This window comes from Drosophila teissieri, chromosome 2L, assembly GCF_016746235.2.
Source record: "Drosophila teissieri strain GT53w chromosome 2L, Prin_Dtei_1.1, whole genome shotgun sequence".
NCBI classification, from domain to species: Eukaryota; Metazoa; Arthropoda; class Insecta; order Diptera; family Drosophilidae; genus Drosophila; species Drosophila teissieri.
The window spans coordinates 17,200,051-17,225,824 of NC_053029.1; the positions used below are offsets into that span (position 1 = coordinate 17,200,051).

Consider the following 25,774-nt stretch of genomic DNA (forward strand, 5'->3'; position numbering starts at 1 on the left):
CCAAAGAAAATGTTATTATAGTAAAGCATTTCATATAAAAAATTCATATAATCTTCTTATTAAAGAGTGGCCATCTTGCTTAAATCAACTTAAAGTTTGACTTAAACAATCAATTATTCCTTGAAATATATCTGCTTTAACTTTTATCTTATAATTGGGAAAGCTTGGTAAGCGTGTTATGGACACTAAGAAAGCATCTTTGATCAACTAAATGCAGTGCCAATTGACTTATCTGTGCGGTCGCTCTATCAGCGTTTGGTTTCCCCGTTTTCCAGTATTCGTTTTCCAGCTAAAGCAATAACTACATGTTTGCCAGGACTAACAACATGGAGAGCCAGGACGAATGCAATCCGAATCCTTAACCCTAACACTTGGCTAAATTGATACACACATCAAAGTTGCGTTGCAATAGCCTCAAATCTTTCCGTAAATCAAGCAAAATGCAAATTTCACTAAAAACTGAGGACGAATCCGAACCGAAGGAAAGCGGAGACCACAAAACCAGCACACAAAAAATGCAAAAGCGAATGGCGAAAGGAAAATTGTTGTCCAACTGAAGTTTGGTAGCTGAAACTTTTGTGGGGGAAATAGCCGAAAATGGCTGCCAGGTAAACGGAAAACGTTGAGGTAGGAAGGAGCTGACCCCCGAAAGCCTTATTTATCACACGTATAGTCCCGGTCTCGATTCTCACCCTTCCATTACCAGATTTGGTTTCTGAAATCGCAAACGAATGTTGGCCAATTGGATTTGGTTACCCCAAGAGTTGGCCAAAGCCGGTGTGTGTGTTTGAATGGACCTTGTCCAGGTTTGTGCTCGCTTGATATACATCTCCCTTCTAGTGCACTGTAAATATTTGACAGCAGGGAAAATAACTGAAATTGTTAATAATCAAAACTTTCGTAATACCTAGTTAAAATGAATATGTTTAGGAATTTAAAACCCCACTTTGAATTTATTACAGAATGAAACTGGTAACAGTTGTCAAAATATTTAGTTTTCCATGCTGGAATTTCATTTACTTTATTTATTTTTATTTACATTTACACCGGCACAGAACGCTGAAAGCTAGTTCAAAGAAATCTGAAAAATTTATGGCTGGTCAGGCTGATAAAACTTATAAAATATGTACAAATGGGACAGTTTTGGCCACAATATGTTTTCTCAAAACACTCTCTTTCAGCTAAAGAGCTTCAGCTTGGACTTGTGGTTTTACTTTTGTGCCAAGTATTTCTAGGTATCGAAAGTGTATCTCCTAATAGATTTCCACAAAAGCAAGCTCAACAACAGAAAGTAAGCATAACTCTTAAAATATGTTGTTTTATTCAGCTTTATTATGTGCATCAGAAGTATGGAGTTCGAACTTTGGGTGACTCAGGGTATTTCCAGAGCTATTGGAAGTCTTCTGGTCCGAGATTTCCCCCGATGCCGAACCTCCTCTTGATGGCGGATATAGAATGGTGAATTCGGACCATCTTTTCCGTAAGGAACACCAACACCTCCAGGTGGCTGTTCATATGGCTGTCAAACGTATTATGTAGATCTATTATAGTAAACTTCATAAAAATATTTGAATAAAATGACTTCTGAAGCAAAAGATTTATTTTCTTCAGTGCTTGGTGGTTTCCCGTTGCTCGTGTTGCCGAAAAATGTCCACGCCTGCCGCAAAATGGTATCGAAGAATTTTCTCCTCGACTTCCGATCAAGTTTCCCTTTCATGATGATTAAAACCCAGGGGCAATAGTCTTTCGCATAATGCACTTACCAGGGGAATTCAATACTAAGTGAAGTCAAAGAATTGGTGTCCAAGCTAAACAACAAAAAGGCGCCTGGTGAAGACGGGCTCGAAAACAGGACACTCAAGTTGCTGCCCACCAAGGCCCTCCTGTTTATCACACTGATCTTTAACTGCTGCCTAAGACTCAGCTATTTCCCAAAGGCCTGGAAAAATGCAGCAGTTACAATGATTCACAAGCCAGACAAGCCACCATCGGAAGTTGACTCGTATAGGCCCATTAGCCTATTACCAGCCCTTGCCAAAATGCTTGAACGAATTATTCTTACTCGCATTCTAAGCACCCCAGCAGTACAGGATGTTCTTCCCGATTACCAGTTTGGTTTTAGAAAACAGCACGGCACCCCGGAACAGCTCAACCGAGTTGTTAACTTCGTTTTGGAGGCAGTTGAGACCAGAGAATACGCGGCTGCTGTCTTTCTTGACATAAGACAAGCGTTCGATAGGGTTTGGCATGCGGGTTTGCTATATAAGCTAAAACAAATTATTTCTCCACAGCTTTACCTTCTTTCAAAAAGCTTTCTGATGGACCGCAGCTTTTCGGTACTAGTTGATGGGCATGCTTCCGATAGAAAACCTATTAAAGCCGGCGTTCCTCAGGGTAGCGTTTTAGGCCCAACGTTTTACTCGCTCTTCACCTCAGATATGCCTTCGATATCCTGCCTTGAACCCGAATTTCGAGATAATGCCCTCCTAGCCACTTTTGCAGACGATACGGCCATCATAACCAGGAGTCCTTCCGAAATTGAGGCCTCTGAAATTCTTCAGAGCTACCTGGACCAGTATTCCAACTGGGCTAATAATTGGAATATTGGCATTAACAGCTCCAAATGTGTTAATGTGACGTTTTCGAACAGGCGTAACAACTGTCCCGGAGTGACCTTGCAAAATGTCACCCTTGTGCACAAAGCATTCCACAAATACCTTGGTCTGGTTTTGGATCGACGCCTCACATTTAGCCGCCACACTACCATGGTCAAGCAGGCTTTGATCTCAAAAGCTAGAAGAATGGACTGGCTACTCAGACAGCGTAAACTCTCGCTACCCAATAAAGTGAGGATATACAAAAATATCCTTGCTCCAGTCTGGATGTATGGTATCCAAATCTATGGGATAGCTGCCAAGTCCCATTTGGCGAAAATTCGCGTAGCACAAGCAAAGATTTTGCGTAGGCTTTCAAATTCCCCGTGGTATCTGAGGACAAGGAACATTGAACGTGACCTGAAAGTTACTCCCATTGGCGACGCTATCAATAAAATATCTGAAAGATACGGAAATCGGCTCCGATGCCATCCTAACCAACTAGCCAGCTGTTTATCTACCCCACGTGTCCCTGTACATCGTCGCAGAAGAGGTCCACTGAGGAGATTCCCCATTGATCTCACATATCGAAAAATATCATAAAATAATTCTAAAGGAAATAAAAAATAAAATTAGTTCTAAGATATAATAAATGTTAGATTAAGCGCCCCATTTTGTTATCAATTTGATCAAGCTGTCTATAGTTATAACGGTAGCAATAAGCAAATTTAAATTCCAATTAATAAATAAATAAAAAAAAAGAAAAAGGGGAATTCAAATGAAGTTTATTTATGCCCAGCCAAAGTTAAAGTCGGATGGAACAACTTCGTGCCGCTTGGTCTTATATAATTAAGCCCGGTAGCGGGCATGTTTTATTTCAATCAGTAGCCGGGGCAAGTGGATGTTGCAATGCACAAAAACCCGTGCAAAATAATTAACTGCATGCAACAATTTCCCTGGCACTCCTAACTGCCGAGCTGTTGCTGGTTGCCACGATATTGAACCGAATTCGCTGGGCTGGCTTACTTGCATGTACGAAAATGGAAATCTGCATTTAATTTATTGATGCAACAGCCACGTCGAGTGAATGGGAACTCTGGCTGAGAATTTCGATGTACCCGCCATTCGCCTAAATGTATGCAGCGTAAACCTCCGATTGTTGCGGCTGTTTGCCACGTTAGCATATCTGTTTTTCATGTTCGCAGCACTAATCGGCCAACGTCCGTCTGCTCGAAGCCCGGGAATCCCCCGATCCTCCGATTTCTGTTCCTGGGCTGGCAATGGGTTCATTCCAGACAGTTGCCACCTAGTGCACTCATACGTTTGCCGGACAGAGCTTTACGACTAATCGAAGTCGGGGCACAGGGAGATCCTTAAGCCGTTGAATTCCGCTTTAAAAGTGGATATTGCGAAATAATTGGGCGTCAAACAAGAAACTTTACTGTTACAGGTGCAAGGCCAACTATAATTATGGTTTTTAAGAACGAAATCACTTCTTTAAAAACTAAATATCATTTTAGAATTATAAAGTCCGTTTGGGATTTTCGTTTATTTTCGAATGTTAATGCATTTCCTAAGATTCATCCAAAATGCAATTTATCATTTAAAATCCATTATTGTGGCCTCCATCAGCGATTTCTATCTATGGCTTGGGCCTAGGTTTCCTGGTATCACGGATGTTACCAGCCAGTAGATTGGGCACGCAATCCACGGTGGCAGAACCACCACTGGCTTCATCCTCAGCCGGAGGGGGGTAATTTGGCGGCAAAGGGCCATCCTGATTGAATCGAGGACCGATCTAATAATGATTATAAAATGTTGATTAAAATATTTTACAAATCAATAAGAATATTTAGTACTGACGTTTGTCGGAAGGTCTAGACTGCTGAGGCGCCTGTTTGCTGGCATTGCCATCCTAGGAGAACGCAGCTGAGCAGCAGAATTGCAAGAGCGAATTTAGGAGACATCTTTAGCTTGGCTTGAGAGGCTGGAAGACACTGTGACTTTGCCTGGGAATCGTTGCTATTTATACAGATTTGTCAAGGGAACCGCCAGCTTATCTGCATGCGTGGAAATCGGAGTTATGCATATTGCAATTCTTAATAAATGTGATAATACGTTTTAAGTGGAAGAAATGTTTCCATGAAAATGCCATTGAAAAGCTCAACATCAACGACAATAACATATAGTTCGAAGAATTCAGTAAAGTAGAAATTTGCATTTTCTTCGTAAGTCAGGCTGACTTAGCCCGGACACCGGCGTGCGGGGTCCGTGGTGCGTGGTCAGCGGTGCGGGGTTTCTGAAGTCTGCATGCTGAATCTCAAGCATTCTAGCTTTTATAGTTCTGGATTCGACGTTCATACGAAGACAGAGGAGACAATGACTCGCTATTAATCCTGATAAGAATAATATATTAATATGTCGAAACCTTCCTCTCTGTATATACTTTTCAACGAATCTAGTTTACCCTTTTACTCGACTAGTAACGGGTATAATAAGATATGACATCAACTTAATCTCAACTCCTATGACGCCGCACGATTTCTCTCGTCAGATATAAAAGCTTTCCCAGAGGAAAAGAGGGAGAGGGGACATCAAGCCTGGCTCTTTAGCAATAGTATTCGATGAAAAATCCTCTGAGGAGGACCATCGCTTCAGGCATCTTCGAGCTCTCTAAACGCGGAAATGTGCTTCAAAAACCGGAAAAGTGCTGCTACATAACCCTCTACGTGTGCCATTACATAACTTTATGTAAAGCCAATCAGCCCGGAAAACAGAATAAAGCAATATTTGTTCTTTTGTTCGGCAATGCCCAGATATAGACAATCTTACAGAGTACGAGATATCGTTATAGAAAAAAGTAAATATAAAAAAAAGACGAGCATAAGCAATAAAAACCTTTGGATTACTGAATAGTGGTAAGAAAATATATAAAGGCGATGTTGATTTAAATGTATTTTTGTCAGTGGAAAACCAATAAATATAATAAGGAAAATGAGGGGAAATATAAGCCATTGCCGTATAAAAATCGAAAGTGATCTATAGGCTTTGGAGACCACGGTTACGAACCTAATCTACGAAGTAATCTAAAACCCATAAACCCCCTTTTAAAAGATTCACCAAATGGAAAATGGAGCGGTAAGATTTTATAAAAACGATAATAAAACCGAAACAAAAAGAAACTTTATCCCAGAACAAAGGGAAGTAAATGTGAAAACCTTTTCTATGTTAAGTAAACTACATTTTTATGGATTTCCTAAAAGCCTTTTTACCACGCCCACAAACCGGCAAAACACCCACAGTTTTGAAAAAATTTTCAATTACGCTTTCATTTTATTATTTTTCTCACCTATTTCACCAATATTGCAGAAACCGTTAAAATTTCTCGTTCGCACTTCCACTAGCTGACGGGTATCTGATAGTCGAAGAACTCGACTATAGCAATTCCTCTTGTCTTTACGTAAGATGCATGCTTAAACCAACATCTGCCCTTGGCTACCCATTTTCAATGGGTAATCAGTTAATCTTGCCTATTTTTATTACTTTTCATATATCCGTTTAGCACTCCCAACAGCGGATATCGAAGAAATCTTTCTTTGTTTCTTATACCGTAAATTAAATGTATTGTTTTTTTTCGTATGTAAATGATTTTGATATTTCATTCATTTATTTAAAATCCATTTTTGTAGATCCTATCTGCGTAGTTTTCCTCTTCGATTCAAAATTAAAATTTTTCGGGTTTTCAACTATGGCTTGGGCCTAGGTTTCCTGGTATCACGGATGTTACCAGCCAGTAGATTGGGCACGCAATCCACGGTGGCAGAACCACCGCTGGCTTCAGCATCCTCAGCCGGAGGGGGGTAATTTGGCGGCAAAGGGCCATCCTGATTGAATCGAGGACCAAGCTAATAATGATTATAAAATGTTGATTAAAATATTTTACAAATCAATTATAATATTTAGTACTCACGTTTGGTCGGGAAGGTCTAGACTGCTGAGGGCGCCTGTTTTGCTGGGCATTCGCCATTCCTAGGAGAACGCAGCTGAGCAGCAGAATTGCAAGAGCGAATTTAGGAGACATCTTTAGCTAGGCTTGAGAGGCTGGAAGACACTGTGACTTTGGCTGGGAATCTTTGCTATTTATACAGATTTGTCAAGGGAACCGCAAGCTTATCTGCTTGCATGGAAATCGGAGTTCATGCATATTGCAATTCTTAATAAATGTGATAGTATGTTTTAAGTGGAAGAAATGTTTCCATGAAAATTCCATTGAATAGCTCAACATCAACGACAATAACGTTGAGTTCGAAGAATTCAGTAAAGTTCATGAAGTGCGGTGGAAATTTGCATGTTCTTCGTAAGTCAGGCCGATAAGATTTATGAAATGTGTATAAATGGGACAAAAGTTGTGGCAGCAACATCAGTTTTCTTAAAACACACTGTAAAGCTAAAGATGTCACCTAAGATTGGACTTGTGGTTTTACTTTTGTGCACCGTTCTCGTAGAAATCGAAAGTTTCACTCCCACTAGAGCTCCACCAAAGCGAGATCCACAACAGAAAGTAATCATAACTCTCAAAATTATTATTTTAATCTATCTTTATTATTTTACCAGAAGTATGGAGTCCGAACTTTTGGTGGGAGTTCTCAAAGTTTTGAGTCGTCTAGTGGTCCGAAATTTCCACCGATGACCGGATCTTCTTTTGATGGCGGATATGAACATGTTTTTGAACAGGGGTTTTCTTCAAGTTTTGATGGATCTTTTCCGTTAGGACCACCATCAGGGGGTTGTTCACATGGCTGTGGATCGTTTAATATGCTAGCAGGAAAAAGCAAGGACAGGTTTTCAAACAATTAATTTTTGTAAAGAGATATACTCAACTTCATAAAAATATTTAAATAAAATGAATTTTAAATATAAGATTTATTTTCTTCAGTGCTTGCGCGTTTCCTATTGCTCGGGTTGCCAAAACCTCTACACCTGCCGCAAATTGGTAATGAAGTATTTTCCCCGATTCACAGTTGCGACCTAATGCACTCATACGTTGTGCAGGACAGAGCTTTACGATTAATTGGAGTCAAACAGAGAAAATCAAATGTGGCCATTTACAATCACTTTGTATAGAACTAACTATACTTTTTGAAATTAAAGCTGATATTTTTTTTTTCAATCCTTATTTAAAAAGTCACTGTATAATGTATGCGGTTTTCATGTTAATTAACCTTTCTAAGGTTTTCGTTTTTCCTAAATTGTAGGTAGGAGACTTATTCAAAGTTTTACTGGGTAAGTGCTGCTATTTTATGGTGTATTATTAGTTTAAGTGATATTAAATATTTGTTCATGGTTTTCTCGTTATATGGGGCTTTAAATAAAATGTTCTCAAAATAATCAATTTATTATGGTATAGTGTTTTTAACCCAAGGTTTTTTACTAAAATCTAAAAACATTTACCTGTAACACACAAATAGAAAGCTAAAGCTATAAATCACCTTTTCATAGGAATTATATGAGAAAATCGTTTTTTCATTTCTGTGATTAGATAGACTTATGTATATAATGCAATCACTAAAATGTTTTCTTTCTAGTACAAACTGGCAAAGCCAGGAATTTTGAGCATATATGAATTTGGAAAAGTGACCCACAACATCGGACCAAATCGAATACGCTTAGTTCTTAATAGTTACAGATCTTATCAGTATTTAATCTGTAATTATTCCTATAGTCCGTCCTTAAGTTTTAAAGTTTTTAAACTTTTAGCTACAGTAAAATAAAAATTAAAATAATAAAAATGTTTTTTAATTCAATTTACGAGTGGGGATCTAAAACCTAATTACATGATGCTTTTATAGCACTTTTTTTGTTATATGGAATCTCCCAATGAAAATGTACGATACCTTAATGTATCCCGTGACGTCAGCCATTTGACAATTTTTAGTTTTAAGCATTTAAACTTTTTGGAAACTGTTTTTTTTGTGCATGTTCACTTCGGCCCATCGCTTTCATTTTGGCAGGCGGCCAAAGAACCTCCATATAGAGCCATATACATTTGTAGACCCAGTTCATCCCTGTAGTAAAGTGGAGTTGAGTCGCAACCTTTTTGATTAGATTACGCAACGTAAAACTGGTTTGCAAATTGAATAAATGACTTTTGCGTTGCCAATATAAAACGTGTTTGAAATTTTTGATTAGGCAAACACAAACACAGGGAACGCGATTTTCGACCTTTCAAACGTAGCAACGAAAAAAGTAAAATGAAATAGAATAGAATATAACAAACAACAGCGGCAGCGACAGCGACAGAATAAACTGAAAAGGCCCAGGACACGGAGGACGAAAATGTCCTGGGCCCTGGCCAAACTCCATTTTTCCCCGTCACTTTAGAGAAGGGACTCTGCGAACCGAACGTAATTTGTCAATTTTGTTGGGTGGCAGCGCGGGCACTTTGTGGTTTTGGGACTAGGAAGGGCCCAATTAAAATTCATTAAACGTAAATTAACATTGAAGTCGGGCATTATAAATTACCTAGAGGCCGCAATGAATGACCTCGGAAACCTGGCTGAAATAGAAAGCCAATTGAATAGGGATTTGAGTAGCTAGTACCTGGACCAGTATTTCTTTAGACCCAAGTATGTAGCTTAGAAGACATTTTCGAATTCAGTTCCTAAGCACAGTTTATAATTTAATTTACGAAAGCATTCCTTATCTGCCATATGCATCTCGCATTTGTCCAAAAATAAATAATTACCTGTATACCCATTAATTTATAAGATATATATCTAAGTAAACTTTCCTAGCATATCCGTACACAACAGAATAAAAAGATTGTTATATCAGTATTTAAAGTTCTAATATTAACGTAAGCATTTTTTCAATTACGCTAGAGTTTGCTCAAAAAATCGGCGATGCCAAGTTTTTTCAGGAGCAAAATTCGTGGATGCCTAAATCCAATTCAGGCTTAATGAGCTGTGTAATATTTGCATTTTGTTCACACCCAGAGAAGTTATTTCGGTGACTTCGCCAAGAACTGAGCGAAGTTTAGTTTTCTTGGCAAAGTGCCGTGCTGCAAATGTGCTGCAACTGCTTCAGCGTTTACGTTAACATCCTTTTTTTGGCCCTTTTTGGCAATCAGGGAAATAGAGACACGTAGAGAAGAAATAGGGCGACATAAATCCATTACAGATTGTGAATGGGAAATAAATCAAAAGCCATAATTCAATATTAAATCACTCAAACGCCCGGCTAAACCAATTGCAAATGGTGAATGCATCTCGGTGGCACAACAAGCAGGACAATTAGTGTGTCACTCACTGCGGCGAAGAACGAAGGGAAATGAGAAATGGGCTGTGTAGTCTCCGCTTTTAGCCAAATGAAAACCTCAAATGCGAGTCCTTGCTGCAAACTCTTCTCGGGCAAAATCAACAAAATATTTCAAAATAACAAATGTGTCCATTGGTGCCGGGTACTGTGCTACTGTGCTAGTGGGACAGCAGCAGCTCCAATGACAAAGTGCTTGCAAACGCACAATATTTGTCTAGGTCATGCATATCACAATCCGGATCCGGTCGGTCTTCCCGTAAGGTGAGCATCCCGGTGAGAAGTGGGCGGTGCACGGCCCTTCGAAGCGATTTCAATCCAGTTTGCCAGTTAAATGCAAACATAAACACAAGGGCAAATACACACAAAACACAAAACACAAGACATATTAATCAGTGCAGGACATGGAAGGCGTGCGATTCAGGGGGAGACGGCGGGATGTGGACAGATATATAAGCGATTCCCTGCATTGGCTTTGGTTGCCCAAACAAATAACTTGCAATTTGTGTAATCTTAGCACCTAGGGCCAAAATCAATGGAGAACGCAGTCCTCCAAGCAGCACACCACATCGTTTCATACAATCACTTTCGCATACATATCTTTCCATTGAGCAAAACTCGTGCAAGTTCAATACATTTATAAATAAATGAATATAAATGAAAAACTAGTGCGAATCATTCAAATTTTCCACGATAACATTATCTTTATGAGGTAATAATTACATAATTTACTTCGAGATTTATCAGTAAAAATACATTTTACACTCTCCTTTTTTGATAAGTTACGCATTTACAAACACCATCATCCAATACACAATATAGACCACAATTGGATATTCTTTTTTTCTTTAGTGTGGTCAAATATGTATGCAGGTATATTTGGACCAGGTGTGTGGCAAAATATTTACAATTAAGCACAAAGGCAGCAAATGCATTGAGACTTCTATTGTTCCTTGTGATGTGGAGAAATGTCACCTATCGGCGTTCAAGGATGTTGAAGTTTCATTATATTAGGCAGTCGTGTATGCGTGTGTTCGTGTTCGTATGTTGGGCCTCAAGTGAGAAGGGATTAAATAGGATTGTGGAGGATTTAACTGAAGTCAAAATCGATGTTTGATTTTAATTACAGCGTGCTTTCTGACTCTACGAATTCAGGGTTGACGAGAGGATAAAAAAGTATCTAGGTAACTTAACTAAGTACTCCTTTTGAACGAAAGCCTTTAATAAAATATGATTTTGTTTGCTTCAGAAGAAGGTCAGTTGAGGTGATATTAAAACACTAGTTTTATAAGAAACCTTACGGCTACTTTGTAATTCTTTCTAAAATTCCGATCAGCATCTTAAGTACCCTAATAGCCCGGTGTAAGAGTTAATGTTTGGCATTCATTGATTCAATTCAACGTAATCCGGATAAATCATCGTAAGCATATATGGAAAACATAAAATGATTAAATATATCTTTAATAGTTAGTACAGCTAAGCAATACGTTTCCCATAAAATATATTCCTTAAATTATACAAAGCCCATAAGTGATCTTAAGTCTTTGGCTTGTGTCCGTAAAAAAGGCAGCACTCCAAGATGGCCCTGAAACTCAAACCCCGAGGGTCTAACCGGAGTGCTTAAGTGCCTAAGCACTCCATGATGGATGCAGGCGAGGTGGTGCTGAAGCTTAACCCTAAAAGCGCATTTTAAGTAATTCCAGAGCCTTGCCTATGGTCTCTTAACCCACTGCTCACCCTTTCGCCAGCCATTTCTGCTGCGGCTTAAAAGCTTTAAAGGAATTTATTGCGAACACTTGAAGTATTTTTTGCTGCTCCAGCTCTATGTACATACATATATGCATAGGTACCCATGTATATATATAATGCGAATTATTCGCTTGGGTGTAAAGTGAAAGGAGCTAGAAAAACAACAGCATCTGCAAGGAGCAACAGTCGTCGCTGTACTCGGAATGGGGAAAGGAAGGTCCTTGGCGATGCGTAGGTTATTTACAATGGGTATTTTATGGTGGGAACCTAGGATGGCAATCCTGCTGCAGCCAAAGCTTTCAATATCTTCACACTTTGGTTTTTAGTTGTAATGTTTTCCTCTCAATATATATGTGCTGTTTCACAGGACAGAAGCGATGAGGGTTTGGTCTCGAAAAACGAAATACAATTGCATGTAATGGATGCAGTCTTGTGTCTCGAAAGTAAATAGTTTACAGCTGGCACATGAAAAATTATTAGTCCGCATCGCCTTTCTTGTGTCTAGAACAAAAATATATTTTCTTCCATCGGAATCGTTTTATAGAATCCGAAACGGTGAGTACGCACAATATTGTTTTTAAAGCAGTTGCGGAAATTTCACATTATATATTCAGCAATAGCAGAGCATCTGATAAATAAATGATTAGCTAGGTGACTTACTCTGCTGATATAATCATCTATAATTAACAGCAATTCAACATCAACATTTTCGCATGTATTCGATATTATAGGCGCCACAATATTTGTTTTGCTTTATTTTGCCACCCTTTTTTTCCACTCACTTTCATGTCGGTCTACAAATTAATTATTTACCTTTTTTCGCGAATTCAGTTTTTCAAAGTACTTGACACTTCATAGAGTGTCGAAGAAAAAAGAATTAAAATCAGAGCACAACTTTTTACGACCATAAATAAGTAATCAGAAATTCGCATTAAACGGGCAAATTTAATTTTTTAAAGTTTGTATAAGCTGTAATAGGTTAATTAATTTTAGTATTTTTAGACCGTTATTAATATGAATTAAAAATTAATTAGCTACATATGTTTTTATTCACCTTGACAACAAGAAAAACAAGGAATAGTAAAGGATACAAAAAGCAAAGTATTATTTCCCAGAATTCGCTTAATACATAATTTCTTACTTAAATACATCATTTGCGTTTTAAATTCGTCCCACGAAGATTTTTTCTCTCTTGTTTGGCCTAATTAATGTCGTCTGTGAGCTCATCAGGCCATTGGATAAACATTTTTACATAACCAAACTGCATTCAAATTGATTTATGTTAATTACTGTTTAACAGAACGCGGCTGACTGATTGCTAAATTGATTTTAAATGAAATGCAAATACGGAAAAAATCCACTTCCCGGCAAAAAAATGAGGGAAATCACCCAATAAGTCCCACTGATGATAATGACAATCTATTTTATCGCACTGATTGCTGTCAAACATCAATGATATGAAACAAGAGATTGGGTTGGTAAATCGATGGCAGAATGGATAAGCCGTAAAAAGTGAGAAAACTAACCACAGTTTTTGTTAAAATTTATTTTGTCCGTGCTTGCATCGCACAGAAGAGGTAAAAACTGCTGCTTGTATCACCAATGTTGTCGAAACTTTCTTATATATTATATGTATGTGAGTCTTATGTGCGGTGGTCTTAAGTTCAAAATATTATAAAAATGGAAACCCTCTTTAATTAGTTCTTAGGTAAAATGGGTATTTATAATAATAAAATGTGAGTTCTTTAAGGAGAAGTAAACTGAAGTTTTGGCAGTGGGAATAGAGGCCTCCCTATGAGGATATAATAAACGAAGGAGCTGATATGAAACAATCTGTGACTTTTATGGACTCAGTTAATGGCAGTCCCTGCGGCGACAAAAAGTTGCCAAAAGAAACATTCCGTAAGCTTATTTATGGAATTCTGCCGCCAAGGAATTGAGGATATGGGGCCCGTGACGGTGGAGTTGTGAAAAGTTTTCGCTGTTATATGCATATTTTTTAATGCTTGTATAGTGGCGAGTCGAAATAGGCAAACAAGTGAATCAGAAATCAAAAGTCTATAAGTGCATTAAGTGGAATGATTGGAAGAACATTCCGCCTCGAAACACATTTCCTTGGCAGAAACAACATTTGATTTATCACTCCTCCATTCATTTTGGCAAGTTATTAAAAACGTATTGATGTTTGCCATTGTGTTTTCGAGCATCGCCTTGCTTGTCGGCGCAATTTCGATTGGGGGACAGCAATTAAGGACTCCTTTGTCTGCGATTAGGTAATGACATGAGCTGGCCCCTGCCGCACAATCGGCTATCGCCTTGTTGTCGGGGTCTCAGCTGTCAAAAGCAGCAGGTGGGGAGATGGCAGGAGTGCGGGTGATAATGTCCTGCAGAACGGGCAGGGGGGAAGTGGAATGTCAAGGCACCCGGCATATCAATGGCGTGGGGGCTGGAAAACCAACTTGCAACCTACTTGGCTCAGAAACGCACTCGAGTGTGTGTGTGTGTCTTGGCCAAATGCCAACGCACAAAACTTGCCATAAATCTACAGGCAGCGTATAATTAATAAGGATTAATTGTACACCAGAACTTGTGCAGCGACAATGCCAGACAGAGCCAAGACAAAGGGAGCAATGGCTGTGGATTGGGCCAAGGAAATGGAGATTGCATGGCCGTAGTCAAAATTTAATTAATTAATAGCACAATTTTAGGTGGCCTGCCTACGTGTGTGTTTCTCAGAAAATGGGCAGCAAATCGATAAGCAAAGCTTGAATTCTCAAAATTACCTCCGTTAGGCGTTCGCCAGAAATATTCTCGTAAAATATTTGCCTTAATTAACAGATTCAGATCATGGGTCTTTATTAGAGAGCCAATTACCGAAACATTCACAATGCATCCAACCAAGCCTTATGAAATGTTTGTTCATTTATGTCATTTCTTTAGTCAAATTTGAATCGGCATTAACATTGCTTACATATGAGCCCATCCTAATTCAGCGTCTTATGTGTCTAAAATTTTGTAAAAATACCTATATTATTTTATATATTAAGCGTTCATTATATTTCAATTGCATTTAAAGCAATTTTATTTTCGCTACAGGCCCCTTGAATTAAGAACACAAATATTCATGCATTGTTGCCAAAAATAGTCCCATTTGCATTAAGCTATTTCATGAGGCCAAAACTAGTAATTAAGCCCGCATTTGGCAGCACAGAAGATTGTCCACTTAATACGAAAGGAAGCTACAACTTTTTTATTAGCTCTGTAATTCCTTCGTCTTTTCGCCTCGGCATTTCAATTCCCCGAACTTTTTATCAGACCTTTTACAGTTTTCCTACTTAACTTTACGTTCACTTGGCCCTCGTTTTTTCCATCGCTTGGCAGGTGAGTGCAAAAAAGGACGACGGAAGGGAAATGAAAGACGGCAATTAATGTTAAGCCCTTGGCACGGCCCAAAGGATAGTTGAGCATTTGGCGGGGCAAAAAAGGGGAAAAAAATCAAAAAATAAAATAAGAATACAAGTGCAGCGAGGGAGGGGGTTGGATTTAATTAGAAAAAGTGTTTTATACTCCAATAACATTATGGTAATCTTTACAGGATTGAACCTGGAAGGCTTGGCGTCATCGCAAAATGGAAAATGAAAGTTTACGTTCGGATTTGAGAGTGAAAATCAATATTTTGCTTTTAAAGTAATTTGTGGCACAATATAAGCTATACTCGTAGATGCAGACAAATCGGCACCTATTAATTCGATTCGAATTATGAATTTCCCACCACTGTGAACCACAAAAAATTAAAGTTCTGAGCAACAAAAACATTCAGCCAAATTGAATAATAATTATAACGCTTATTGCTGTTTAATAATACGTTGATTTATTTATATCTGTGTATGAATATTCGTCTCCATTTATAGCTGATTTATTTCTGAACATGTTTTTTATTCTTCCATGCATTTAGGTTTATCAATTTCTACCGTTGCATATTATTATACGTATGGAATTATTCTTTCAAGCATAGAGTTGGCCGACAATTTAAGAATATTTCAGCATTACTACTTTTTATGTTTTTTTGTTGTCGCTGGAAAGTTGGAGCCAATGGCCATTTGGTATTTATCTCTGTTTACCATACTTTATGCTTGACTGATTTCCACATTAAGTGAGAATATATTCTACGAAGAAATAAATTTAGTATAACAACAGACAAACACCAATAAAACTAGAGACACAAACGAAACTTGGGTGTTTTTATTTTTCACGCATTTTGCTATTGGATCCACAAAACTGTATTTGATGCTCCATTCTCTGCTGTTCGCGATACTTTTAGTGGGTAAACAAGATTTTTGATGCGGCAATATTTCGCCACCACCTTCTTCTCATGGCGCGGAAATTTGTTTTTGACGCATTGCTGATAACGATGACGATGATGATGTCATAATTTTATTCCGCTCGTTCACATCCCGGCCAAAAGTCAAAACAAAAAGCGTTTAAATTTCAACGCTCTATCCGCATTTGATGTAATTTGCATAATATTTTAATTTTGCATACTTATTGGCGCATAATTAGGTGGTTATGGCCGTGGGTAAAGGCCTTGTTGTTTGACTTTCAGCTCAATATTTATCAAAATAAGAGAATATTTTCCATTCAATGTTCATAGATGCGACGAGATGTCTAGTTAAGCTCTAATCACCACTATCCTATCCTATCCTCAAATTTCATATCAGTGGGCAAGACAGCAAATAATTTTTGTGTCGTTTAATTGTCAACAATTTATTTACGTAAAAACTACAACATTTTTGTTCACCAAATTCAAGGCACTGTCTGGATCACCCAATACTTGGGCCGAATTCCCCACCTGACCTTATTTATTTGCTCTTTATTTACCCCTTGACCACATCGGCAAAAAAATAACCACAAATGTACACTCGCGTATTTTAATGGACTTCGTGTAACACTCCACATGGCCCCACATCCTCTGGCAACTCGCAAATCGAACGAACCGTTTGGGTGCCACATGATGTTTGTCTAAGATCCACAGTGGTGTCCTTATCTTCAGGGGCGTAGTGACAAATATTTTCAGCAGGGCTAACAAATATTCAAATATTCCTGCTTGATTGAGATCTATTGATGGTCTGGGTAAAAACATGTTAAAGCTGCACAGTTTGTTTGTAATTTGTGTGGAATGGTGGGCTCCGCATTTTTTTGAGTACGCCCCTTTCTATATGTAGGGTTCTGGCTTGGTCACAACCAGGCATCGAATCGGGTACTTCTTCTTCGCAGTTCCGCCACCCGGCGCAGTTTTTTCCCCGCCCTTTCCAGGGCCCAACACAAACACTCGAGAGCTGCTGAGCGTTGCCGGATATTGGCATACACCGCCAGCCAATTTTAAATTGCCAATATTGATTTATACGCCGCATGCGTCGCTGCCACATGGGGTACGAAAGCCAAGTTAGTGGGAGTTCGAATCGCAGACCCTCTGAAGCATTGTTAAGTTGCAATTTTGCAGGTGGCGGTCGGGGATTCATTGCCAAAGATGGACGTGGGCCCCGAGTAAATGGGCATGGGATTTCACGTAGTTAACGCTGCCAGAATTTATTGGCTTGGCTTTAAAAGCTGCACTCACATGCAATGCAAATGTGCTTAAATATACACAGAGAACAGAACTTAATGCACCATCTGAGATATTTAGTTACATATTTACAATGTCTCTCATGGGTGAAAATCGAAATCGAACATTACAACTTAATTACAACAATTTTCATATTTGTTAGTACAACATTAAATTTGTTAATAGATCTACCACTTTCTTTCCTGTGCACAATCACATAAGCCGCATATACATATACGATCATCTACAAATTTATATATTACTTGGACTAAATGCAATTGGATATCCCATCAAAGCGAAAAAATGGTTCGCCCACCGTTTGAGCTCGCCATCCCCTTTTAATTTCACATCCCCATCTCCAGGCTCGGCTTGTGATTTCCCAAATCCCATTTAAGAATTCCCTTTGTGGGAGCCAGGGATACCCGGAACACAGGCTCGCCCACAACAGTCGAACACACTCCTTTGCATAATTCATGCAAAAAATTCAACACAACTCGGATTCCGACTCCCAGAATGTTGGTTGTTTATTTGCTGAGAGATGTTTTTGATTCTCCTGCCGTTGTCCCCTTTATAGGGGCAATCGACATATGCTTAAAGTGCTCCATGCTGTCAGAAAGATGAAGATGTGTCAACCGAATCCTGCCCGTTGGCGAACCAGCTGACATGCGGTTTGAAAAGGGCTTTCCCTATTCGTGTTTGTTAGCGAATTCATAAGGGGTGTTTTGATTCTAGCTACAAGCGGCAATAAATGATATCATGAATATTGTAAACTGGAAAACTGTCTGCTTGTATTTAGTTAATAAAACCCAAACCGAAATACTTTTAATATTGAAGTATATTATAGAAGTGAAAATATCTGTTTCTGAAAGTAGTAGTAGACGTTTACTTTAAATTTGCGAACAATATTTTCAGTTCTAAAAAGGCGTCGTTAAATGTGTGTTAATTTTTATGAATTCTGTGTTAAACTTTCTGCTATTTTATTTTGACGCACCTGGGCAATTAAGAGAAATTAATTGCCCGCTTCCATAATGAACGTCATTATAAAACTGTCAACTGCATTCAGCAACTGTATTGCGGCCATCTCTGATACATAATGACATTTTTTACTTGCTTTTACAATACCGACAATAATTGATTTTTTTAATGCAGCATAAGACTCTTTGTTTTTATTGCGTCCAAAGTGAATACTTTGGGGGTCCTTTTATTTACCAAGAATGAAAATAAATAGCAACCTTAATAAATTTTCGCATTTAAAAATGACCACTGACAAAGGGAAATAAACAACAAGAATAAACAAGAATCAAATGAAAAAAAGATATACGAATCATATACAATGAACGTCAAAAAGAATAATCAAAAAATAAACCTCAAATGAGAATAGTAAAAAGTTAATTGTTACACTTATTATAATATAAAATTTAAAATTTCCCCGTTATGCAAGTGATTGGTTGTTAATACTTCTTCTTTGGGAATAATAATAATAATATTCCCTGATAATGCTTAGCGGTAAATTTGATTTATAAATATTCTTATTGCCGACGACCATAAACCAGTCATAGAGCCGAAAAGGGGGGTCCGAAAAATAACAAAGCGGAAAATGGTAATATATTTTCCATTTAATTTGCATGGTTTTAGGCGGAATACGCTTCCGCGGTATTGCCAAAATTTCATTAGGGGCAAAACCTACTTCTTTTGTTCACACAATTTTCAGATTTTTAACCGACTAAAATACTATACTTATATATATTTCTTTCAACAAACTTCGTGCTAAAACTCTTTGCGTCGACCTTAAAGACTGGACTCGTTGAAGTGACTTGGTGAGTAGAAGGAGCCCATTGCATTGCCATGGAAATTGCTGCAAACTACGTGGTCTGCCATTGTCTTTACCGCTGCGGAAAGGAGCATCGATACTGTCCTTTATTCCTGCCCAGTCTTTTTCGCTGCCCGCCTTTATTGTTATTTCGCCTGCATCATTATTTCAGTTGGCGCCTTGGCTGTAAGTGGAGCCGCAGTTCCCAGTGGCTGCTGCTTCCTGGGTCCTTTGGCATTGTGCGAAGATGCCTTTGCTGTTGTTGCAGATAAAGATAAATAGTCTCAGATAACGCTCAGTTATTTGCAAACAAATACAATTGCGGTTCATTGATGGCGGTTTCATTTCGCCAGCTCCCAAAGAAGGAGACTTGCCACTGGGCAAGTGGGAGTGCATTTGGCCTGGCCCATTAGTTTGTGGTGCTCGAGTGAGGCCCCATTGTTTCCGGTTAGTCGGGGTAGACGAGACTATTCAGATTCTGGTTAGGATTTTGAACCACGAGCTTGTCGAACGTGTAACTGATGAACTCCGCATACCATTTTACAGCAATTCCAAGCCATTTCTGTGGAGAAATCGAATACATTAGAGCTAAGCCTAGGGAATTCTTAGAGCTTGTTTCGTTTAGTCCTTATTTTAAAGACTACTTTAGATATAACAAAAGAGGAAGATTAAGCATAACCTTTAAATACTAATCTTCTAGTATAACTTATTAAATATTCAATAAAACAAGGTGTGTCTTGTCTCACCGCAATGCTAAACGAACTCTCCGTCGAGATGCCCCAAAAACCATTGGTCAAGCCCACAACGAAAGCCATCAGAGGTTCGTACTCGTCCTCGTTGATGATGTACTTCAATACATTAAAGGCGGTGGACCAAGTAAGTAGCTCCTGATTCCATAGGAATAGAATATCGCTGACGATCTGGGCACGGTTTAGTACATTTATGCTGCGAAAGTCATTGAACAGCGTGGTGGCCAAAAGCTGCCAGGTGAGCTCGTCATAGTTGACTCGGTAGTAGCCAACGGCCCGCAGATTAAGAAGGATCCACTGGTTACGGGGAACGATTTCATTTAGTTTCAGGCTATGGTTGTTTGGACTAAGCCACGCCCTCGGCTCGAGGTTTTTGGAAAAAGATCCGCCTTCTATAAGATAGGTCAGAGGAATCCACCAGAGCTGGGAACTGCTGCGGTTGAGGGCATGTCTCTGCTCCACGAACACTTCACTCCCATTCCGGATTACCGTGACTAGCGGATAGCCGCCTTGCAGAATCCACGTGTCCATAATGCTTTTGACATACCAGCTTTTAACAAAAGAGCCCTCCCTTTCACTGGCCAGTTGTAGGGATCTCCAGAAGAGATCGGGAGTGCTGCTGCCAAAGGAGTTCTGCCACATGTGCCGCTGAAGTCCATCGTAAAAAGTCACATTGCCCAAAAAGCCAATGGCCATATAAATTAGAGAGGTGGCTTTCTGGTACAGTGGCTTCTCTTCTGTAGGGCTGGCGACCGATGAAAGAGGCACCAAGGATATGCCGCCCACCTGCGATTCGTACATGATGGATGATTCGCGATACTTGAGCAGTATCCGGCGACCCATTCCCGATTGAAAATGATCCATGGCGAGGCTTTTGAAGTACCCGGCCAGGCCCTCCGTTAACCAGATATCTGAATACAAGTCCATTCCCAGCAGATTGCCAAACCACATATGGGCCATTTCGTAAGCGATTAGCTGGAGTGCCTGCAGTTTTTCCTTGGTCATTGGCCCATCTTCACGCAGCAAAAGCTGTTTGCTACTGTAGACGACGAGCCCGAAATTCTCCACGGCTTCTGTGGGAAAATCATTCACCACCAATTGGTCGATCTTCTCCAGCGGTAGGGCCACCTGAAGCAACCCGTCCAGAAACTCAAGAATCTGAGGAGCCATTTGGGCGGCAAACGAGGTCTCACGCACATCAGCCGACTGGGCACAGGTGCGAAATCGAACAGGATTCGTACTGGCTGCTTGGCTATACCGGCAGGTGAAGTTGTTCACGGAAAAGGCCAGCAGGTGTATGGGAATCGAGGGCGTAACCTCATGCACGGACCACACATAGTCCTCTATTTCACGGCTACAAAAACAAAAGCGTAACAAAAACATTTATAAATTACTAACAAACCATATGGATCAAACTTACTTGGTCTGCACAGCTCGGATATTCATGTTGCTGTAGCTCTGAAAGCGCTTGTGATGACCCATGGTCACATTAAAAGTGGCCTTCAGGGAGGGCTCATCAAAACTAGGCATGGTGTTCCTTATCCAGTGTCGATTAAAATGGGATATGGAGTACCAGCTGAAAAACGTCAATATTACCATTTTTGAACGTAAGAGACAAAGGCAGCTTACATTTTCTCCGAGGTCTTCGAATTTGGATAGTGGCCTATAAAATAACCATCCCTCGCATCCATGGACATCGACCTACCGAATTCGATACTGAGGACATAGGATTTGCCCATCAGCAAGGACTGGTTGAAAGTAACAACCATATATTCCCGATCCTTAATGAACCTCACAGATATCAGACGATAGTTGAAGGTCTCACCAAATAGCGTGATTTTCCTTGCCTCGATGAAAACTCTGCCCACATGAAGCACCACTTGATTGGTGGTTTTTTGAGCATGCATGGAAATCTTAACGAAACCATTGTAGCTGTGATTAGCTGAGCTCTCGAGGTGAGTTAACAGTCTAATATCATAGTGGAATGGCTTAACATGCGCCGGTAATCGGGGCTCTTCGTATAGTTGAGTTTCAGCAGAGCACGCAACGTGACACAGACATAATAGGAGTATCAATCGGTACAGTGCAACATTTTTATAGCAGTTTTCACTTTCACTTAATAAGTATTTGAACATGCTGAAATAAAATTCTCGATAGTTGATCATCCGAAGTGTTCGCCAAATAGTTTTTTAAATTTTAAATTTCTTTTCAAGGAAAAAATTACGACTATCTGACAAACTGAGTCCAGTTTACTTACTGTTGGTATTATGTATGTTTGGAATTAGTGTTATAATTAATAAATAGAATAATATAATAGAATAAATAATAATATAATTATATTATTCAAAGTCACCTATGTAAAATCAACATTCATGTTATTACATTTACCTTTAAGACCTTTACATTTAGGGATATTTTATTTTTAGCTTGGGGGCTGGAACATAAGATCCTTCGGAGGGGCACGGGGTGTCCTGACTAAAAGTAACATTCCCAGATCGACTTAGCAGCGTCTTGACTTACTTTCCTCCAGCTTTCACTTGCGGGCTGGCAGAAGTTTCCAACTTTTTGCGCTACGTGCGTTCCTCGACTTGCACATGTATCTGTTTGCAAACGTGTGAGTGTTAGTGCCTGTGTGGGCCCAGCGCCAAAAAGGATGTTAAGCGCTTTGGTCCCAGTTTGCAGGCGCACTTTCGGGCCCAGCAGGACCAGAACCAGGACCCTTGAACGCATAGCGCATACGCATACATATTCGGATCTGGTTTGCGATTTATACGTGCATGTAATATGTGTAATTTATGACTGACGGGATGTGAGCGCTTAAATTATGTGCAAAATGCTCGCAAAAGCCTGGTGGCTTTTGGGGGCTAGCAAACTTTTGCTTAAAAGTTTTCCACCAGCCCCGCCTCGAATATCAAAATATTGGTAGTCACGTGTGGATTAGTTATTCGGATTGAGTTGAGTACGGGGGATTATTTTCCAAAAATTTGACGAATAGATTAGCCATGCAAAATTGAGCTAGCTATGAATATTACTTCAAATTCTCTCATTTTAAAATAATACATATTTTTATATCTAGCATGGGAACTAATTTATTATATTTAATTTGTGGCAAATCGAGGAAAGAATTAAACGAACATTTTACAATCAATCTGGAATCCTGCTTAGACTGACAAAATGGAACACTGCAGTAGTATTTTTTCAAAGTTCGTTACAAGTGATTGGTTGCCCTTAAGAAAATGGTTGTCATGAGAATGAGTTTCTTCTGTCGTAGAAAAGTGTCCATTTGAAGGGCTCGTTGAAATGACAAAGCTCAATCGGATTATGCTTTATGCCCCTTCAAAGACCCCCAGCCCCTGCCCAGCGTATTTGCTCATCCCGATGCGGATCCTAAATGAATTTTCATTTCCAATTACTTTACAATTTTGCTTTTGTGTGCCTGATAACCGGGATCCCTCTCCCACAAACTGCCTCCCCTTTGTTCTACGTCCTAACCCGGTTGGCATTACAATTCGATTTCCTAATTTTCAATTTTACACGTTTGGCAAACACTCGAGTCGAACAGCCCAGATCGAAAACAGGACAAGACCCGAGAGCCCATACCTAGCCCGGATCTGGATCCGGATCCGCATCCACATCCGCATCCCCATCCCATCCCCACCCAATCGCTGCGCCATCCGTATGCAATGCCAGCCCAGAGACTTTTGAGAAATTTTAATTAAAATTGAATTTTCTTGCATTTAATTAAAAGCTTAGCTGGCGCGCATGAAAAATGAGAGAAGCCAAAGAAAAACTATGCTTGATGTGGATGTGGCTGCGGGCGAGGGTGCGGATGCGGATGCGGATGAGTATGCGGATGTGGCAGGGCAGTCGAGCAGAAGTGCATGCACTGGCTGCACTAGAGATATGAGAATCATCATCGTCAGCTGGCTAAGGCGCATCCTTGAAATCCTCTATATCCTTTCATGGATTCTATCGTAAAAGGAAACGGAGCTGCATACGTCTGTTTACCCGGTCCAATACGGGATCCTGGCTTCCCGGATCCGGTGCTAAACGGAACACTGACAGCTCCTGTCAAAATAAGCAACTAATCTCCCTGCTGCAATATTGTTTGACAAGCGAGCACACAAACAATTGGGCCAGCTCCCATTAACCAAACTCCCTGTTGCTGTAAATGCATGTACCATTGATTTTGGACCAGAGACAATTGCAATGAAATTTTTGCCTCGGTTTCAGGCACAATCACCATCCCAATTCGATTTTGGACTGCGGCTGGCTAATTAAGTTTTCCAGCTCTTCGCCCCCAAAATCCATTGGAAATTGGCCCCTAAAATTTGCCTAGGCCGCAAAATTTTCCACCATTTCCGGCCACTAGAATGCATCACAGTTGCGGACCGGAAGTCGCAAAACAGTTATATCGCAGAAGGCGGCCATGCGGAATGATTCGTTCAGTGATTTTGGTTCGGCTTAGCGATCATTTTTAATTGACCGCAATGACCCAGTAGCAGTAGAAATTGTCTACTTTTAACCCTTGCAGATGATATTTCAATTTCACTCAGAAGTTTGCAACGCAGTACAAAAAACATTTGCTACTATATAAAGCATATATATGAGCCAATGTCAGTATGTCCGTTTGTCCGTTTGTCCATCTATCATATAGCTGTCATTGCAATAACTACTTTATGTATCTGTCATATGAACAGTAAACAAAATTGATTGAATATAATGGAAAATAAATCATAGTTTCGTTGCTTTTGATCACAAGGTAATTTTTTTTTACGTTTTACGGGTATCAGCCTTGGCTTGCCGAAGCTAAATTATGTTGTGAATAAATTTACAACATTGTTTAGAAATTTATTTTATTATTTTCGGAATCAATTAATTTAATTATATTTCGTACTTTTCAAATCGTTTTTATAGTGTAAATGCATTTTTTGAATATAATATAAAAATCAATTTCTTAATTCCTATCACTTATTGTGGACGTCACCTGCGTTTCTCCTTTCTCATTTCTCTTCGCTTCGGCAGTCAAATTTTTCATGCTTCCAACTATGGCTTGGGCCTAGGTTTCCTGGTATCACGGATGTTACCAGCCAGTAGATTGGGCACGCAATCCACGGGGGCAAAACCACCACTGGCTTCAGCATCCTCAGCCGGAGGGGCCTCCTGATGCAATCGGGGCACGATCTAATAATGATTATAAATATTGATTAAAATGTTTTACAAATCAGAGATAATATTTAGTACTCACGTTTGGTCGGGAAGGTCTAGACTGCTGAGGGCGCCTGTTTTGCTGGGCATTGGCCATTCCTAGGAGAACGCAGCTGAGCAGCAGAATTGCAAGAGCGAATTTAGGAGACATCTTTAGTTTGGCTTGAGCGACTGGAAGACACTGTGACTTTGGCTGGGAATCTTTGCTATTTATACAGATTTGTCAAGGGAACCGCAAGCTTATCTGCTTGCATGGAAATCGGAGTTCATGCATATTGCAATTCTTAATAAATGTGATAAGATACTTTAAGTTGAAGGAATGTTTCCATGAAAAAGTGTCATCTGATCATGTTTTCACTTACACTTGCAAAAGGTATAATGATTTCTACTTGATCAGCCAGTCGATATAGCCAGGATCGTCCGTCCGTTTCTACGGAAACTAATTCTCTCCTTTTTTTAAAGCTACTTAATCTTAGTATAATCGAAGAAAATAAAAAAATAATTTTTTCAGGGATTGTAATATCAAAATGTTCTATTATTAGAAAATGAAATTCCTGCAAGGCTTTATAAAATATATAATATTAATCGCCTTTGGAGGATAAATTCCTATTTAGGCGAACTTTTTTTGAATAAATGGACATACAAATATTAAAATGTTCAAAAAATATAGAACTATTTAAGCAATAAATATTTCTGTATTATGAAAATATTTGTTCAAAACTTTGTTAGTTTTATTTACGTTTAATGT

The 25,774-nt window shown here is 39.3% G+C and overlaps 4 protein-coding genes across 4 annotated transcripts; all 4 read right to left on the minus strand.

Annotated features, from left to right (window-relative positions):
• Nucleotides 1–4,236: 4,236 nt before the first annotated feature.
• Nucleotides 4,237–4,561, minus strand: LOC122626151. Its single transcript, XM_043806306.1, has 2 exons — nucleotides 4,478–4,561; nucleotides 4,237–4,392 (listed from the first exon to the last, which is right to left on the minus strand). Exons 1-2 carry the CDS (start codon nucleotides 4,559–4,561, stop codon nucleotides 4,237–4,239), a joined length of 240 nt encoding a protein of 79 aa, XP_043662241.1.
• Nucleotides 4,562–6,340: 1,779 nt separating this feature from the next.
• Nucleotides 6,341–6,675, minus strand: LOC122626169. The gene is made up of 2 exons (XM_043806327.1): nucleotides 6,565–6,675; nucleotides 6,341–6,499 (listed from the first exon to the last, which is right to left on the minus strand). The coding sequence occupies exons 1-2, from the start codon at nucleotides 6,673–6,675 to the stop codon at nucleotides 6,341–6,343; spliced, it is 270 nt and encodes an 89-aa protein (XP_043662262.1).
• A 12,204-nt stretch (nucleotides 6,676–18,879) lies between these two features.
• LOC122622619 (aminopeptidase Q) lies at nucleotides 18,880–22,050 on the minus strand. Its single transcript, XM_043801208.1, has 4 exons — nucleotides 21,448–22,050; nucleotides 21,239–21,394; nucleotides 19,816–21,172; nucleotides 18,880–19,631 (listed from the first exon to the last, which is right to left on the minus strand). Exons 1-4 carry the CDS (start codon nucleotides 21,981–21,983, stop codon nucleotides 19,518–19,520), a joined length of 2,163 nt encoding a protein of 720 aa, XP_043657143.1. The 5' UTR covers nucleotides 21,984–22,050; the 3' UTR covers nucleotides 18,880–19,517.
• A 2,814-nt stretch (nucleotides 22,051–24,864) lies between these two features.
• LOC122626236 lies at nucleotides 24,865–25,177 on the minus strand. The gene is made up of 2 exons (XM_043806425.1): nucleotides 25,067–25,177; nucleotides 24,865–25,002 (listed from the first exon to the last, which is right to left on the minus strand). The coding sequence occupies exons 1-2, from the start codon at nucleotides 25,175–25,177 to the stop codon at nucleotides 24,865–24,867; spliced, it is 249 nt and encodes an 82-aa protein (XP_043662360.1).
• Between the last annotated feature and the right edge of the window lie 597 nt (nucleotides 25,178–25,774).